Consider the following 20,287-nt stretch of genomic DNA (forward strand, 5'->3'; position numbering starts at 1 on the left):
AAGGACCCTGCCCTTAATGAGTGACCCCTGGTTTTTAACGAAGCGCCGCATCGACCCCAAACCCCCCTCCGGGCACCTTATTCCCCGGACTCACTCCGGGGTCACGCACCCGTGGCTCGTCGACCTCATTCTCTGTCACGTCAGTGGGCCGAGCAGACGGGCGTCGTCCTCCACACTTTCTACATCGAGGGGGGGGTGAGATTTCACAGCAGATTTACCTCATAACCACCAACATCCTCCCCTCTGCTCTCTGGGGAATCCCCTAATTCCCACTGTGATCTCCTTTGTCTTTGTTGTTGTCTGAGGCTGGCACGCATCCCTGAACCACCAGTCCCTGTTTGTCTTATGTGGGGTGGTTTTTTGGGGGGGGTGGGGCGATGGGGTGCTGAGCGCAAGGCTTTCTGGAGCAAAGAATGTGCAACGTGTTAGCAGGACGCCTGCCAGCAGAGAGGACGGCTGTATGTGGGACCAAGTTTTAATTGGTCTCATATTCTTGGCCTCAAGTGTGCGGAGATTGAAAGAGAGTGTGCGAAGGATTAAAAAAAAAAAAGGCATCAGAGTGTGGAATGGCTGTGACAAAAAAACTCAATTCTAAATTGTTTTTTTTAGCAAAACTTGGTCTGCATAAAGAGTTTAGAATCAAACTGATTATCAGATAAAGCAAAATGTCCAGTGCAAAAGCCTGACGTGAGAGGCCCTCCTAATTTCATGTGCAAATTAAGCAATCTGCTGTAATTGCAGCGGGGATGAATGAGTCCCTGGTTATTCAACCTCACTGTTTGCAAAAAGAAACTGAAGGTATTTCCGCTGAAAACCGCTCCGGGGAAGGTTGGAGCGAAAGATTTCGAGGGGGAAGCAGCAAATGTTTCCCCGCTTAGCCAAGAACGTGACCCGTTGAAACGTTAGGCCTCGGTTCGAGCTTCTAACGGAGCGTTACACACAAACACACACACACCTCCCTTACCCCCTTGTTCTTGAGTGGCGTTTGGTGTTAAGCTAACGTGACTTGAGGCTCAGGCACTGCAGCTCAACGTCCGGCTAAATATTGCTGAGATTGGCCCCCGAGTTTTACTGGTATTGTAAGTGCGCTCATTTAATCCCGCCGCCTCGGACCGCACACATCCGCAGCGCTCATTACTGTCACAGCCCTTTAATATTAGATTAGTGACCCTTTGGAAATTAGAGGATGACCAGAGAAAGAGGCTGGAGTGATTGCCAGGAGGGATGTGCAGGGGATATTTGCCCATCATCCATCCAAACCTCTTATGTTCGCTTTTGGGGGGAAAACGGACGCCGTGGCCTGGACTCATGTCATCCTATGTGGCCGGTAATCGCATTAAAAGTTCACACAGTAGTCCGAGATGGAGAAGAAAGAACTGTGTGTGCTGTCCTCAAAGAGATCCCACGTGAAGGGACACGATGCGGCGCTCTGGTGTACGTTACCGGGACATGACTCCGGGCTGAGATGGAGCTTGTTATAGCTGATGGTCCTCTGGAGGCTCACAGGGTGATGTAAAGACACGGAGAAGATACGCTGAACTGAAAACCTTTCTGACAGCCTCAAACTTTGAAAATAGGTTTCACTTTATAAGACATTTCCTACAAATGTTTTTTTTACCTCGGTTCATACAGTAGAAAGCCGACAAACCAAACGTTGGTGCCAAGAACTTTAAATGAAATACAAATTCTAAACTAAATATCCTAAAATGATTATGATAAAAAAATAACTTTATCTCTGGATTTACTTTATTTTCACTCATCGAATCTGCTCTTTCCAACTGTACTGAGCATGAAGTTTAACTGCCATAGTTATTATTTATGTCATTATTTGATTTGCTTGTTTACATATCATTATTTATAAAACTTGTTTTCATGAATATTGATTTGGATTAACACGCCAGGAACCATGTTTACGTCCTAACTTGTTCTGGGACATATTTAATCTTCCAAGAAGACCCATGACGTGGCAAAAGTTTCTCCACTCCGCTTAAAGATTTAAGTCTTAAGTTTCAAGTTCTCTCAAAGACTTCTACAACAGCTAGAACATCTTGTACAAGAGGAGCTCGATGAAGAGATGAAGATAATGAGAACCTGAGGGAAATACCAGGGAGGGAAAACAATAGAATGCAATTGTAGCTGAAGTAAAGCTAAACGTTCACAGAAGAAACAAACAGGATGATGCCCGTCATGTTGCCTCCTACTAAACTACAGTTCTCATTGTTATTTTCTGTTTGTTTTGCTGCTTTCTAGGTTACAAGAGTTGACGTTAGATGAATATTTGTGTTTCATGCCCTCCAAACAAACCAAATTCACTTCTGCAGTTTCGGTCTGGCATGATTATTCATGAATGCTCTGATACTTCTACAACATGTGTTTTCTCTCACTCGGGCTTGGCGGAGAGGGAACGCGCTGAGGTTATTGATTACACTTCTGAGATCTGTGGGGAGCAGAGATTCACTTGTGTCTCAGCCAGAGTGTCTTAGCTCATATGAGTAGTGACTTCCCTCATCAACACTGTCAGTTTGTCACAGCGGGAGGGAATTTTCTGTCAAATTTTGTCCAAGATTAATCTCAATTATTGGCTTGGTCTTTTACTTTAGAGCCTCAGGAAATGAAAACAGAGGGACAAATAGATATTTCCTTTCTAAACTAAATATTTCCAGCACATTAATCCATCTGTAGTTCATCCGTACCATGAAGCTCTTTGAATACCACAGAAGGTTTCAATTCAACAATTTCAACATTAAAAGCGCCTCCGTTATCGATCCTTATATTACCTCCACTGATGTTCTTGGTTCGGTTGTTGTCTGTTTGCCAGCAGGATAACGCAAAATCTACAGGCAAGATCTCCATGAAACCTTGCGGAAGGGTGTAGCATGGACGAAAGAAGAACCCCTTATATTTAGGAGCAGATCCGAATCAAGGCCCAGATACACACAATGTTTTTCACTTATGAAAACGGCCTCGGTGGAGATCTGCGCTCCCCAAACGCCCTTCTAGCTTCCCTGTTACTCTAGCCTACTTTATTAAACAAGACTATAGTCATGCTAGCGGCTCTGTGAGGCTACTTAGGCAAAACTTAGGCAAAGCAGGCGGCAACGTCCTGTTCTGCCGAGTGAAGCCAATGAAGCCGAGTATGGGACGAACTAAGATGTTAAGTCCTTTTCAGACAGAGCACGAAGAACAATTTAAAGTCAATGGAATGATGTGGTTGGATGCAAATTTCAGCAAACGTCTAGTTCATACATTGGCTGTTTGGGGCAAATAAACACAAATGGTCCAGCTGTTAAATTTGCACTTCACTTTCTGTCTGAACTCACCTTTAAAGTGCCAAGGCAATTGGAAATGATAACTCCATGACAGCTGAGCAAACTCTATCTACTGAGGAAGATTGTGTGATATAATTTAAAGCTCCAGAAGAGCTACTAAATGAACGTCGTAGGGAGATTTGTCAAAAACCCACAGATGTTTGTCTCCATTGGAAGACAGAAAAGAGTTTTACTCTACTTCCTTTTCTTGAAATACATAAATTGTAGTAAATACAACTTTCCATTCTTCACTCTGAATGTGTTAAAGTAATAATTTCTAGGAATTTCTTTTAAATAAATGTCTGTTAAGTCACTATCTATCGTCTTGAGGTAACACAATGGTGATTGAGCTTAAGGTCCACTTATGACAGCAGAAGTGAGATCCAAAAACACATCTGCAACTGATCTTGTAACTTTGAAGGGATTCTGTCTTTTCAAGCTCAATTAAAAAGCCTCATCGGTTTGAACTTGAGGAGGGATACCTTGAAGAAGTTTAATATTACCATACCCTACCGGCAAGAAGTTACAGACATGTAATACAGGATGATAAAGATTAAAATTAACTAAATTAATTAAAAATCTTGCAGTAATATGAGGTTTAGATTTGACAAGACGCACATTGTGTGTCTGTTACATTTCGGTTCTGCCGTCACACTAGATCTTGAACTTTAGCAGCCATCAGGCAGAAACATCCTCTCCACCTCACCCTCATCTCTGACTCTGCACAAAGTTTGGGTATTTTTGATTTACATTTTTTTCTCCGGCTATCACTCGGGTTCGCCTGGAGGCCTGCTGGCCCTCAAGGCCGCGTTGCTAATCTCTGGCGACACCGCTGCAACTGCCTCCGCTGTCTCTGGTCTGCGCTCTGGAAAACCTAAGCAGTAGAAAAAGGTGATGGGGACTTGGCGGTCGGCTGGCTACGATGGTGGGGCGAAGCACGGTACTGAAAATGGCAGCTGTCAAGAGATGTGACCCCCCCCCCCTCCCCTCCCTCACCATCACCAACCACCGCCCTGGTCTGTCTGAGGACTTTGTCACATGCGTTAGATACTCCTGGTCGTCAGAGTAAATGCGGAGCGGCAAGCTTGTCAAGTTGAGTGAGGAGGTATGTCCGTGCGTGAACTCAAGTGTGACTGCTTAGGTAAATCCATTAAAGCGCTGAGAACAGGGGGGGATTTCTTCATCTTTTCAGCCAAAGCCAGGGGAGCAGATGAAGTGAACATCTCATCACATTTAACATCACGTTGCATCCACGTCAAGAATACAGTGAAATAAACTCCTAAAACTTGAGGTGGATTTTGAGGAAGTGGGTGGATGAGGTCTGTGATATGATCTTAAAGCAACATCATCAAACTGTTGCAATGTTGGACGCTACTAAATAGGAATATGATGCTATATTTGTAGCTCGACAACAATGAAAACTCAGTAATATAAAATAATTGAAATAAATCTGTATGTGCATGTGAAAAAAAGCAGGAATGCTCAAAAATCTTGAAATGTTGTGATGCAAAAAATTCAGTTTAGTTGCTTTTCTGGAGCTTTCAATCATATCACACCTTCTTTATCAGAAGATGAAGTTCAAATTCTCATCTTTCTGAGCACTCTTAGGGCTGCTTAAGACATATTAGAAATAGGGTAAATAAAATCCCCCCACTAAATGTAACACTTTTACTTTTCTGCAACATTCCAAGCAGAGATTAAAGGGCTTGAGTTGAGTGATTGAAAACAATAGGATACATGGAGGCGTTCAAAAACACCCTCAAAATATTATACAAATCTTTGGTAAACTCCTGGACCAGCCTTAAAAGTCAGTCAAATATTATGTAAATAGATCTCTTTGCAAAGAGGGGGGTGATCCTTTTACAATACCAATTTAGCAAACAATCAAGCTATTCAAAGACAGAGAATTGTGGTCTTTAGATACAAAATGGCACAAAAAAAGAAACGTAACACCAGCAGAACCACATGGTGACCATATATATCAGCCCACAGGTGTTAAAACAGGAAGTGTACAGTCACTGAAAGGTGATGCATGATCAAAAGGCCTCCAGCATAAACCTCAGCCATGTGTGTGATACTTAAGGCCTCTACACACCGAGGGAGTAACGAATAAACAACACAAAAAGCAAAATACTCCCCTGTGAATATCACATGTCTAGGGCTTTTATTGTGAAAGGTAAGATCTGGTCTTTGTCGAGGTTGAAAGGAGTAAGGTTTGCTGTCTTGATTTGGACAATGTGTTGATGTTTCTTAAATATCGGCGCAATTTGGTTGATGCCTTTTATTTGCGGTGGGAAAGCTAAAAAAGACCCTGTGAGGTCATGCGAGGTCGAAGCCTCTCCTGAGCCACGAGAACAACAACAATGTGCCAGCAAGTTTTCTTCTAACGCTGGAAAAAGTGCAAAGACTTCCCCGTGACAGGCTGGAAAAAACATCGGCAAGATGAACTGTGAACACGGCAATTGTTCTTCTTCGCTATCTTGCTCCGAGCGCCCGGGGGCAGTTTTGAACCGGGGCTGGTGGAACGAGGAGAAGGGAAGGGGGGGGGATCGTGGGTTGCACTGGAGGTGACGAGGCTTGGACGGATTATTTGCTGCCAACTTAAGCGACAGCAAGGCTCATGCACTTCCTTCTTCTTTAAAAAAAAAAGAAAAGTGTTTTCCCCCCCCGAGGGGACAGGGTGCTGTGGGACAGTCATTAAGCTGTAAAAAGGGGGATGGCGCTCTCCAATCAGCCCCCGTCAGTGTTCAGCAGCGCCGCAGCCTGACATGTGAAGCAACAGCTACTGCAGAGCCTCGTCCGCTTTGGTTTCACATCAGCGACCCGCGCTCTTGCTGTTTCGCTCTCTTTGTCTCTCTTTGTTCCGCTCAACTGCTTCCCTCCCTCTTATGTACTCATTCAGTCAAACACACACACACACACACACACACACACACACACACACACACACACACACACATACACACATACACACTTTGGATATTTGTGAAGTTAACCTTCATTTTCCATCGTCTACTTTTTTTAAAAACTCTACGCAGCAAATTTTCCAACATTTCTTTGGCGGTGAATCTCAACCTAAAGAGGCATGTTAGCAACATATTTGCTGCCTTGTAGCAACAAAAAACATTTGCATACCTGCACGGGGACTATTTTGTTCACCAGGTGATTATATATACAAGCTTTTAGTCGTGATTCTCCAGCCTGTACTCTCTTTTGGAAGATCCTGCCAATGGAGGCGTGAGAAGACTTGTCTCAGAGGAAATCAAGTCTCTCTGGTTGTTGCAATGGCAACTGTTTGCCAACAGAGGTTGATAAAGGTTGTGCATTACTCAATGTAGTTGTAACTCATTGTCCTGTTGTTTCTCATCATTTGAAACACACAGTCCCCATCCACGTAGGACCAGTGTGTCTGTGACCACTATCAGTCATTTTCCTCCTGGAGAAAGAGGAATTTAAACGTCCAAGAACCACAAAACCGAGGAACTATAAATTCTGCTTAAGTGTATTTTGTGTGTTGTTTTTTCCCCACCGCATCTCGCATCGTACAAGAGGGGGAAGTGTTTTGTGATCCTTTATGTTTTTGCAACACATTCTCACTCCCAACGTGTCAAATATCACAGCTCGGTCAGTGTTTCAAACTATGACGCTCTAGGTTCCCCTCTAGCGTCAGTTTTTAAATGTGTCAGGGACTTCGTGTCAGTTTTCTGCTTGTTACAATCATCTCTTTTCATGATAAACTTCCGACAAAGGTTAACTTCGTTTTTAAGGTTTAATTAAGCAACAAACATACTCGGTTAGGCCTAGGAAAATATCGTGGTTTTGGGCTAAAAGAAGTACGTCTATAAGATAACATAAGTTTGATTGTTACGTAACTGGCGTTAAGTACAGAAGTTATATAACATTCTAAGGTGGAAAAATTCAATGTTGATTTGGTTTTACTTTGGACACAAACAGCGGTCTCCTGGATGAAAGTCCTGTTTGTTTGACCCGTCCAACCTCCCTACTCGGACATCCTCGCTCTTTAGTTCAGCCGCTCCTCTGAGCTTCCAACAATGACACGGATGGGTTTCACATTGGAGTTAGTTGAAAGCCCGGTACCTTGTGTTCCAGCGTTAACTGAAACGTTTCACAAAATGTGCTAACCGTTCAAACTTTTTTAACGCCAACAAATCGTTCCAAACGTTTCACAACATTAACCACGACCGTTTTACCGTAACCACGTGTTCCAACGTTAACCGCAACTTTTTACAATGTTAATCAAGTGTACCAACCGTTTCACAACGTTAACCAATCGTTCCAACGTTAACCACGACCGTTTGACGGTAACTACGTGGTTGAACGTTAACTGTGGCCGTCTCACAACATTAAAACCAGGTGTTCCAATGTTAAAGCCAACAGTTTCACTAAGTTAACCACTGTTCCAATCTTTTCACAACGTTAACCGTGCGCGAACCTTCAGCGTTGGCATGCTACCCACAATGAATGAGGTATTTCTTTGCCCTCTGGATGTCTTTTGCAGGACCAATATGTTGAGTAGAGAGGTCTGATATCAGAGGACGTCTTGTACCTGGAAGTTCACAGGATCAGCTGTGTGATCATCAGCAGTGTGTCAATCAACAGTCATGCATTATGAAACCTCCTTGAGCAATACTCTGAACTCCCAACTTACACACTCATGCGGGGAGACTCAACAAAATACTGTTTAATGTAATACAATGTTGAAATTCAGCGACTTCTCCAGAGACGAGCCTGCCTCAGGACGCCGCGCTGACCTGATGTTTTGCACAGAGGGCCGCGTCAGCCTGGAGGACATTTCATCAGAGTGGAGGAAGAAAAAAAAAAATGCTGGTGAGAGCGGAACATCGCTTACACTCATCTGCAGATGCTCTGGACAGGAAGGTGAGCAAACAATCACCAGGAGCAGGTGCCTTTTGATGGACAAGGCTGCCAGCGCGAAGGCTGCATGTCAGCCAAGTAAATAAAACACAGAGAGGGGGAGGAGGGGGGGGGGGGGTGAGACAGAGGAGAGAGATGGATGCAAACTGATCGTTGTGTGTGTACAGACCATCGCTGCGGTGTCTGAACCGAGAGGTATTCACTGTACATCAGATTTTTAAGGAAAGCAGGTGTTGAGGATAACATTATTAAAATGAAGAAAGTTACAATTTAAAGTGCTACGATTAAGTACAATCTTAACAGAGGAAAGGAAGCTTTCATTTGTCACTTCTGATTACATCTGAATGCAACCCAGTCACCAGAAAAAAGAAGGCTGGGATTGATTGTTTCTGCAAATCACGTGACACGTTGAATCTATGTTGTATAGACTGTATAGACTCTGGTTTAGACCAATGCTTTCAACCAACGGTTGGTACGATATCTTACTTTAGTCAGGACATCAGTGATCAGTGATGAAGGAGAACCTAAACGCTGAGAGAAAGAGCGCCAAACTAATTACTCAATCGAGGGATCAGGCACGACTTGCATCTTTGCATTGACTTTGTATAAAATCGCACAACGCGATAAACCATCACATCACCTGGAGATCGAGACAGAAGACAATGAAATGAAAGAACACTGTTCCTCCTTATTCTCTGTTACAATCATCAAAATATATTCAGTATACCTTCAGTAGCTAGCGTAGCGTAGAAGTGCTAACGTTAGTTAAAGATGTGCTAATGTACTCTGCTAATGTTAGCTCCACAGGTTTATCTCCTTCCTTCCTAATCAGCCCACCATACAAGTAACGTTAGCACTCCTACGCTACGCTAGCTACTGAAGGTATACTGAATGTATTTTAATGATTGTAACAGAGAATAAGGAGGAACAGTGTTGTTCCTTCATTTCATTGTCTTCTGTCTCGATCTCCAGGTGATGTGGTGGTTTACGTTCACACTGTGATCTGTAGCTTTATCTTCTATCTTTATCTTTTTAACCTGTTTTTTGCTGCTGATTCAGTTTGACATCCTTCAAACACATGTTGTAGACCCTTCTATCTGCTTCTCTTAGATTAGATAGTATTTCTTCAGAGTGCAGTTAGTGACAGTGTGGGCTCCTTGGTAATGTAGCTCTGACACTTGGGGGCGGGGCTTACCTAAGAGTTAATTGATTCAAAGTTAGCTGAGACTTGACTAAAGTGATGGACTGCTCAACAGATCACTCGTCACGTAGCAAAAATGAAAATAGTCCAATTTAAAAGATTTTAAACGACAGTGCAAACTATCCCATCATGTTCCATCTTTGACTAATTCAACTTTAATATAACCTTGCACTGCCCCATCCCCACTGCTCAACATCAGGAAACCACTGTGTTTCTACTTTGACGTTAATCTGTTCAGCCTAATGTTTCCCGAAATTAATCCATACGTCCTCACACAGGCGTTCGCCTCCTCCCATGATACTCCACGCCAAAGAAATCCTCGCCGTCTCAACGGCGCAGTGAAAGAAGTTGAAAAGGTAATTCTGAAACGACTTCATCACCTGTTTCCCCCTCATCCAGCCCTCCCCGACGCCCCGTCTGAGAGCGTATTTATCCCGATTTCCCTCTAAACCAATTAAACGTGGGAGCAGAGGTGCTGTCACTGCCAAACATGTTTCTGTAGGAGCCAGCTGAATAAAAGCCTCGAGACGGATTAAGGCAAAGAAGATCCTTAATTTGTTAATCACTGAACTCTGCTGTCACTGATAGGGGGAACGAGCACGTCTTCATACGCGGGCCCTGATATGAGTGGGGAGTCAAGCGTGAAACACAAAGGGGGAATCAAGAACAATTACCGGGAGATGCTGGGAGGATCAAACGTGGATTCATTTCATTATCTGGACGATGCCTGGCTGCCCGTCCGTCTCTGAATGCTAACGTCTTTCTCCGAGGACTCGACGAGGACATGTGCTTTAGCTGAGCGACGTAGTGCACAAACATCTTTATAATGCCAAATTATAGTTTGACAACTATAGTTCTCCAAATGTTGTTAACTGTTATCTGTTTAAAGATACAGCATATCCAACCCTCAACGACAAAACAACTGTATAGGTATTACGTATTATATTTACGTTAAGTACGGTGGCAGCCTCGAGTGTCTGTAGCAATTATGATGGGAGCAAAGGAGGAAGTCAGACGTAGTATTAAGCCGTAGACTGTATATAAGAAGTGGACTTAGTCGTCGTGACGTCACCCATTGATCTGTGGACTGATGAAGCCTCGAGTTTGGCGAGTTCGCCGTCGCCATCTAGACTTTTTGCAACCGGTGAACAGAAGTATTATAAAATAACAATAAAATACAACTAACAAGTGTGCAAAGCAGCAGCAGCAAACACTACTACTACAAGTAATTGCACATATGAACAAACCACCATGCTGAAATAATAATAAATCCAATCCTGTATATTATACAGATTTAAAAAACATTTTAGTTGAGATGTTCCAAGATGGCGGCTCATCTTCTGTAACACCAGTAACTGTTTGTTTACATGCCGGCTTGTTGAAAACAAGAAAAGAAAGTCACTGTGTGCAAAATCACCATTTACACATGTCTGAGTCCCCCCCCCCCCCCCCCCCCCCCCCCCACACACACACACACACACTACACTCATTACACACACACACACACTTTTGGCTTTTGTGTGCTTTGACACTTGGCCTCAAGTCATGATTGATAGATGCTGTTTACTTGCGGGCAAGGCACTCAATTTCAACTTAAGATGCCATTAGTGACAAACAATGCTTTCTCAAAGGAGGAGAAACAAGCTAAAATAACAGTTATTACGGTAATCATGAGTTATAGACGCCATTAGGGCTCGGTGGATCTTTCTTATTGTGACTAATATTTCTTTGGTTGGTTTTCTTGAGGTGCTCTGATTTTCTGACGCCTCTCCAATTATCGATAACGAGGTTTTTTTTTTTCCTTCTTGATGAAGCATCATCAACTTGCAGCAGTTTTTAACTTCAAGGACTTTTTAGAGGACGAAGGAGTACAGCCTACAAGACGTAGAAGAGTAAATAAATATTTACTGTACACTTAAATACGCCGAGTCACAGAGAGCAGGAAGCTGGTTCAGTGCTCTCAATTGTTTGTTTCACAAGTGGTTACAGTAAAGAAAACATCTACTGTATTGTCCCTGATTTGAATGAGGATAGAAGTTCCTTGAAATGTACTTGAAAGAGTGGAGACGCAGCAGTTCATCATCACTATGAGCAACACCCCACTTTGATTTTGAGGAAGGATGAAGTGAGGAGACGGAGGACAAACGGAGACGAAAAAACAAATACAACTCTGAAAGTGGAGCTCCAAACACCTGCTCATTCATCCTCCTACTTCATGAAACACCAGTCAAATAAAACAGCTGTGCCTCAGAAATAATCGTTTTTTAAAATATTTAAATATCAGTCAAAACACATCCTTAACTATAACTGTTTCCCCCTGATTTCAGTCTTTGTGCTAAGCTAGGCTAAAGGGACTTCCTCATTTCTCGAGCCAATTTCTCCTCACATGAATAAATGAGAAAATAATTATTCTAAAGAAAGAGGTCAAAGGTTCATAGGCTTTCTATGGATCCCCGTGGTCCATTGTGTTTGAGGATAGATTGTCGACGGAAACTTTTCTTTTTCTTGACAAATACAAATATGTGTTTGTTGTTGCACTTTTGCGTTTTAGTCATGGCTTCATCTCGTGATTAGCTTCAACACTTCACTGCTTCCATAAATTAGAGTTGTTGTTTTAACTGTCACTTTTGATTTCACCTCCAGCTCAAGAGCCCCGTGACGAATCAATGCACTGCAACTGTTTTCTCAAGCCGATGGATTTCCCAACACAATAGTCAAAAACGTGCTTGTTTTTTCCCGTTCCCTTCGTTTTACGGAGCCCTGCTCAGGGTACACCGAGTTAGGTAGCATATACTGAAACCAAACAGCGTGCAAAAGAATTAACATTCTAATTAAAATCTAATTATACTTTGATTTGCCAGATAATTATACTCGTGTGTCGCTGTTCTCTGGACTATTCAGATTTGATGAGGTGTGTTAGTGGTAATTACCTCGCTGATATGGAGTTGTGTGACAGCGCAGTTTTCACACGGAGGCAAAACAAAAGAAAATGCAGTTCCTTTGTGTGTTACGTGTTTCAATGGTTTGAGCAAGAGAACTTTCTGAAAGTTCACCTTTTTTTAGAAGAAATTGCAGTTCTATAGCGTTGCCTGTGGCCAGCTTTCAATATTTTATACATTTATAGGTTTTCATGACAAAAACATGCAAGTGTGTCCCTCACAGTCCGTGTCTCTACACCAGCACTGCACAATGAAGCTCTCCAGGGAAACACATTTTAATCATATATGAAGTTTAAAGGGATAAAAAAAGATGAATCCATTCGATCAAGGCAAAAAATAACTCAACAAAATGAATATATTAAGTTGTGGTGACAGAAACTTGATCATGTCAACTGACATCCAGGTCTGTCAGATGTTATTACAAAAACCATGATCTTTGTTCTTACTTTAACCAAGTGTTTCACAACATTAACATGTGACATTGTGGCTGATATGAAACGTATTCATGAAATGTATTTTTGATTCAGAAACATCGACATTCAACGTATCCCCTGGTTCGCAGAAAAGTACAATGTCGACATTTTTCCTGCCAACTGGTTTGACTTTGAAGCTTGTGGCTACATCCCAAGAAATCCATTTGTATGTAATTTATGTAATCATGAACGCAAAAACCCAAACAGGGTAGTTATGGCCGAGGCGGACGGGTCAAACAAACACCAGTCTTTCACCCAGGAGACCGCTGTTCATGTCACGTGTGAAACGAGAAGTCACCGTTGATTTATCACGTAACTTCTCCACTTAAGTAACGGCACTTCTGTGGTTGTTTCAACCCAAACGACGATCTTTTCCTGAACCTAACCAAGTAGTTTTGTTGCCTGAATCTAACTAAGTTGTTTCCAGTGAAGATGGAACATTATTTTGAAAAGCCTGCGTGTGTGTTGCTGGACTTTTGCACGAAAACTCATGAAAAAGTTATTCCAGACGTATGAGGACACGTTGTTATATTTGCATAGATTTCAATGCTGGTGCCATCCATAATAATAAACATACCTTGTAACAAATATACCTACACGTATTACAGAAATCACAATAAATACCTAAAACCCTTTTTTATTGAGAACATTCGTCGCAGCACGAGCAGGTGAAACAGATAGAGCTCAACAGCAGCGGTGGTGTTTTCACTTCCAGTGCATGTCGGTGCTTTTACATAATTCCATAGCCTGAAGTCACTTCCTCCATCTGCTACACACACCTTGTTCAAACAAGAGGCACCTGGAATGTCCTGCATGTCCTAAAAACCACACAACATGAGGAAAGGTGTCATTAGCGTTTATTGTAACCTGAGGGGGTAGAAGGTAGTCGGATGTGCAGGAGTTACGAAACATAATTACTCATCTTGAGTCAATAACTGTGTGACGACTGTCAGAACATTTGCATCATCCTTCTGGAAGACTTGTATTCGTTTTTTTTAAATGCCACTTGGCCACATGTTCGTGTTGCGTTTGGTTAAATGGATGAGGAAGGCTTCGGTTCATGCAGCTCCACGCTGCGCTGCCAAGGTTTAGAGGTTCAGCTCGGTGCAGATCAATGAGTAGAGAAATGCACCGAGTCTGCCAAGGGACGGGGGGATTTAAAAATGGCACAATGAGCCATCCACGCCGAGGGTGGAGGCACTTGCAGCTTCCATAATGTGCCTTGAGTATAAAGGAAACTTTAATTAAATGTTGAACAGTAAAGTCCCCCATGCTCCTGTACTGTTGCATAATCTGTGATGCTCAATGCTGTCAATGAGGTATTTTGTGTTACCATGGAAAAGTGAAAATACATGTTTGCGTCTATTTCTGTCGTGTGTTATTGAAGGATTTTCGGGTCATATGAGGGTCGTCACCCACTTTCCACATGTGAGTTAGAAAAACTGAAAAAGAAGGAAGAAAAGAAACACAGAGGGGCCCACAAAGACACGTCGCACTCTCCAAAAATAATATATAGCAAATATTTTTTATGCTAAAGTGCATAATTTGTCTTTATGCAACATCTTTTGTGAAACATCTTAGATTTCACACATGGCAGACTTCACATCTGTAACCTCTTCCTGGTGTCACTGAGCCAAAATACTTTTCTGTTTCCTTTAGAGTGACTGTTCTCTCTTTATTGGGAAATGAGTTTTGGATGCCTGCTTTTTTTTTCGCCACGTGTTCATTACTGTTCAAGCTGATATCTGTGCTTCAATGAGAGGCTCTCAGCCTGGATGTCAAAGAATGTAAAGTAGAAGATACTCATTCCCATGCCTGAGCAGATTGCGTGGTTCTGTAATCAATCGTAGCTTGAAAATGAGAAATGGAAATCATCTTTTAGTTTGATAGGTCCTCTCTCTGTGTTAATTACAACCGTACAACAAGAGATAGTTTACCTGCCAAAAATCTACGAGAACAATGTGGTTTTAGTCAACACAAATTACATTTTTGTTTCATGAAGGAGCAGGTCTTTAGTTGCCTCTGGAGTGACACAAATATATGTATATATAGATAAATATATTTATCTATATATTTATATAGATAAATATATTTATATCTATATATTTATATAGATAAATATAAAATATATATAAAATAAACAATAAAGGCTCTGTGTATAATTCAGTTAAAGAAAAATGAAAGAACTATAAGTGAAAACAAAACAATAATATACAATGAAATAAAAGTAAAAATAAACATTCATACATGTGGCTGATGGGAATTAAACCCCCAACCTCCTGCAATGGCAGTGCCTTGCTCATTAATAGTCTGAAGAACAATAAAATAAAAACTAAACTCCTGATTGGCCTGAGCTCTGACCTGTGTGGATATTGTTAATGCAACATGATTAAGTAGCTTTGTACAGAAGATACAGATGTTATTGGGTGTGTGCACTGGGACCTCCGGCTCTGCAGAAGTCCAACAGCTGGTTACATCATGCGCATGCGCACTGAACTGGAAACTGACGAGGCCTTGAAGTGCCGTTGGAAAGATTTGCTCGACACCCGGGCGAGCATGAAGAACCAAACAATCTGTGATCACCGTGTCACTATTTTGACCTTTTATGAAATGCAGTAGTGAGACTAAATCCTTACGAAAGTAAAATGCTGATTTAACATGAATGCATCAGTAATCTGACGTTCTGAGGTTTAGATGTTGCTTCCATTACTTGTTTTCTTTCAGGATGATGGAAAGAAAACATTCAAAATACACATTTAAGTGTTTTACTTTGTCTATTTGCACCTGTAGATGTATCCCAAATTCACCAAAAGTTAGCATTAGATAATGTTTTACCCTATACACTCCAATGTCATGTTATACATTTCTTACATACATTTATTTTAATACATATCTTTAAAGGCCGTTTTCTCCCAATGAGTTTTTTCCAGTATATTCTAAAGGTTTTTAAAGAGGGGTTTGTTCATATATCATTCATAGCCGGATTCATTGAATCCAGAAAACTTATAATGCAAAAATGTATTGTTTTCAAAAAAGTAATCAATTGAGGAAGTTTCATGGCTGTATATTATAGTTTATATGTTTTACTCAACTCACATATTGTCTCTCTTCTTTGTATAAATTACATATTTATTCTACTGACAACATAAGTTTCATGACTCATATTACAGCATTACTTTTAATCATTTCCAACTGCGTTAAAAATAAAGTCCCTCCTGCAGCACTCAGAAACCCGAGCTTTGAAAGCAGCACTTGAAGGAGGCCTAACTTTTCTTCCTCCTGAGTTTATACTTTGTAGCAGCTCGGTGAAGTTTGTTCTCGCGCAGCAGTGATTTATCCCCTCAAACGAGGGTCCACGTGAGCTCAGGAGACCGTTTTGTGTTTATTGGGGATGTTGAGTGAACGGTGAGTCAGGGAGATGAAGAAACCTCACGGCTGGTGACGTCAGGGCGGTGGTTTCCTTTATTTCGCAGGTTTTCAAATCGGTTTAACTCGGTTGTTTTTGGAGGAACTTCGACAATGTAGCTCCTCTCACTGTGGGATGCGCACGCTGTGAAACTGTCTTCGAAAGGCTATTTATTATTTTTAATTATAATTTATTTTTTCTTCAACTCGAGACTTTTTACTGCAATTCCTGTGGCAAAAAAAAAAAATATGTTGGAAAAGTTGTCACGTTATTCCCCCACGGAGGGGGAACGTTTTTCCGGAAAGAGTCGGTGGACTTCGGCGGCGGTCGCTGTGCTCCTCCTGGGGTTGTTTGCCTCGTCTTGCTGGGCGGAAGAAGCGTCATGTCACGGAGCCTACGACCTCTACTTTGTTTTAGACAAGTAAGTAAGAGAGAGAGAATGTTTGTCTGCTTTTGTTAAAAAGCTGTTATTTTAGTTGTAAAACTGTTTAGTTTGCCTGTGGGAGGGGAAGGTTGTGACCAGGTGTGGTGCTGGTTTCTGTGAGCCGTTATATTCTGTGACCTGATTAGGGAAATGCTTGGCACTGCACACATACTGTTTTTTTGTTTGTTTTTAACCCCAAATTGAGTTCAACACCATAGTGCTAGTGTTGGGTGTCACAATGATATGGACACTCCTCTCACATGGAAACCATATGGACAAGAGTGTCAACATGTATCTAATAAAAGAGAAGTCTGAATGGTACAATATGCCCAAATCAGAGATGGCAATGGTTTGAGAAAGGCCCCTTCCTGTTTCATCATGATAACATCCAAGTGCTCACAGCCACATCCATAGATGGATAGATTATATCTTTATTTCTGTGTCATGCACGTAACGTGCCCAACAATCATTGGTTTATAAGACACCAAAACACAGCTGCAGCGGACACGCATTTCATTACGTTTATTTTAATAACTAAATTACAGGTTACTTCACCGCTTGGTCCTAAACAAAAATACGCTGCCTTCCCTCCCAGGCCTGGCAAATACAATCTGCTAAAAAAAGTTTCTTTTCTGAAGCACAGCTCAAATTTTAGCCAAAATAAGTCAACATAAATGGAAGTCATTTTACTAAAGAGTATGTCCTTAATGTCCTCAGATAGGACAGTTAATACATGTTTGGTGTGGAAGAAGTTGACCTTGAGTCCTGACCTCACCCTCATCATACACACAAGTGATGCTTGTCCCTGATTGGCTGGAGTCTTGTGATGCTCAGTGGTCACATGGGAGGAGGAGAGGACTCTGAGTAACCTCATGGAGCCACACAGGTCTAACCGTGACCACTACCTCTCCCTGACACTAACCAACTAGTTTCATCCACGTATTCAGGTTAACCAACACGTAGCCATGCTGTCTCTGAGGAGAATAGTTGGTCACATGATGTCATGAGGTTTGGCAGCTCTTTGTCATGTACGGGAAACAAAATACTGACAATATCAAGAAGTGTTCGTCATGTCTTCCTTCCTCACCATAACAAAGAAAATGAGTAGTACTTCAAAATACTTGTATAGATAAATTCACCCATGTTTTGTTAAGGTTGCATCATTTGAAGAGTTATAAAAAATGTCTATTCTTTGTCAATTTCAAGAGAAGTTGCACCCCACTCTTTTAATCTTCTCTGTCCCATAAAATAACATTATTCTACCTTAACACACGGCCATCTGAGTCCTTAAATATCAACACAAGTCCGACCTTAAACACACTGAGAAGTCCTCGAACGTTGTTTTGTTAATCATGCAAACTAGCAGGAAAGAATTGCATCACCGTTTGTAAACTTCCTGTGTCTGCTGAAGGCATCACACACACACACACACACACACACACACACACACACACACACACGCTGCAGAGCCACATTCAGCCAGTTCAGCAACGCTTTGCAGTAGCGTCATGCAAATAAAAAAAAAAAGAAGCCTCCTAATATATTAGGAGGAGTTTCAGCTTTGACAGCGACTGGTTCTAATCCTGTCCTCCCCCGGTTCTGGAGACCTGCCGTTGCTCCGGGTCGTTGAGTTGAAGCGCTGCTCCTCTGACCCATTTAAAAAAAAAAAAAAAAAAAAAAAAAAACGACCTCACCCTCGTCAAAATTACCGGATGATGACCGAGATTATTGGCTCAAGTTAGACCCGAGAGCATGCATACGTTTGTGAATTAGGGATCTGTTTGATTTACAAATGCAATGCATGTTTATGTTGGTGATGTAAAAAACCTATTCTGCAGAAGAAGCTCCGTCAGGGTCGAATAGCTCGTCTCTTTGAAGGTTCACTTTGTCCCTGCAGGATAAAGTATCTCCACTCTGACTTCCTGATGGTTCTGATAAGACGAACATCCTAATGTCAGCAAGTTGTGCTGCAGGATTTGCAGAAATCTGCAGCGTTACGTCAGCGTTGGGCCAGACTTTAGTCTTTTCACAGTCTTATGGTACATCAGCGTTAAGAGTTGGGCCTCATTGCTAATGTCGGCCGAGACTTTGGTGATTTCTACCTTTTTGTTTTGGGAAATAAAGTCCAAGTCTACCAGCCAAGTAGATCTTCAGAAAGGCAAAGCGCCTGTGTTCCACCAGCTGCCATAGAACAGACTCGTCGGCACAATTATCCAGCATGTGGCTGGTGTTAATATCAACTGTGGCTGCGGTACGAAGCTCAAACTCTGTACAGTATCCGACTCCCCAGCACACACAATCTGCTGCTACTGACGAGCTGCTAACTGACTTCTTCTTGTTGTGTTTTATCCTTTCAGGTCCGGGAGTGTCGCCGATAACTGGGTCGAGATTTACTCGTTTGTGAGGAACCTCACCGACAGATTTGTGAGGTGAGTCCAAAGTGCCCAAAAACAGAGTTTCAGGGTTTCATAATTCTCATGTTTTGAAATAAGACCTGCAGATATTGCATGGAGCGAAGTCGAGCAATGATTCAAACAACAGAAATTACAAGAAAGGATATTCATCTGCATGCATCTCTTAAATATGACGGGTCAAGTGAAATGAGCTGATTGGTTGAAGGAGCAAAACGCCTTTCTTGTTTTACATCAGTTTTGTTTTCTTTATCCGACAAACGTCTAGAATTAAAGATCCTACGACACGCAGCCCACACCTGCTTTCTTACAAACTATCAAATTGCAAAAATCCATGACGTTTTTTTGCTGCACATAATTCGTTAAAAACCCCGTCTTGAAACGTTCGGCTTGCATAATGTTTGAGTGGAAACGCGGCGGCTGCCAGCACAGTACAGACGGCGGCGACCCAGCCAGAACGAAGTGGTTCGGTTTGAAGGAAAAATAGCAAAGGCACCAGGTGGGAGTGGGTGGCAGAGAGGAGCAGTCTTCTGGGCTGTGAGAATGGCCATTTGCACCGGGGGGGGGGGGGGTGTGGGGGGGGTCCGGCTTCCACACTTCATCCCTTGCTGACGGGGGGGGGGGGGGGGGGCAATGTACAGTAAAGCAAAAGAACACTGGAAGGCGACGAGGACAATCTGCTAAACAATGCTCGCTCAGAAGAGCTCTTCTGTCGCGCCATGTGGAGCGAACTGGACTCCTCCATCAACCCCCCCCCCCTCAAAGAGAAAGAAGTCCCACCACCACCCTCCGATATGTCCTTGGCATCGCCGCCCGTCTTCCTATACTAGTTCAGCAGCATGGTATACAATCACAAGCTCTGCCGGGAGCCCTCTCGGTTCGCCGTTAAAAAGTCACCACCCACGGTTTCTCATCTGTGACTCGGGTTAGTTTTCTTAGTCCACATATGACTCTGAAACTCGCAGACAGGATATGCGGACGTATACGCAACCGGCCAAGTCTGGCCGTGTGGCTTTTGAAGATTGTGCGATGTTTGGCGGGGGAGGAATGGCGACTGGGCCATGTGTCACGTGGGTGAGGATTATCAGCACCTCTCCTTATGCTCCGACAACGGCTTCGGATCTCTGCAGGAAGAAAGAAACACTGAACGCTGAAGTTTGACTCGGTACCTTCGCTGTTCTGCTTTTATTTAGGTCGGTCCATTTTGGGAGACTGCACTACGTTTTCTA

The 20,287-nt window shown here is 42.4% G+C and overlaps 1 protein-coding gene across 1 annotated transcript in view; it reads left to right on the forward strand.

The window, feature by feature from the left end:
* Window positions 1-16,113: 16,113 nt before the first annotated feature.
* antxr2a (ANTXR cell adhesion molecule 2a) overlaps window positions 16,114-20,287 on the forward strand; it is a 70,891-nt gene continuing 66,717 nt past the window's right edge. Inside the window, exons 1-2 of the mRNA XM_076104750.1 lie at window positions 16,114-16,644; window positions 19,005-19,076. Coding sequence (XP_075960865.1) covers window positions 16,472-16,644; window positions 19,005-19,076 — 245 coding nt within the window. The 5' untranslated portion in view covers window positions 16,114-16,471. The remainder of the gene's footprint in view (window positions 16,645-19,004; window positions 19,077-20,287) is intronic.

The sequence above is a fragment of the Anarhichas minor genome, unplaced genomic scaffold (genome assembly GCF_050575085.1).
Source record: "Anarhichas minor isolate MPS153535 unplaced genomic scaffold, ASM5057508v1 ptg000030l, whole genome shotgun sequence".
Classification (NCBI taxonomy): Eukaryota; Metazoa; Chordata; class Actinopteri; order Perciformes; family Anarhichadidae; genus Anarhichas; species Anarhichas minor.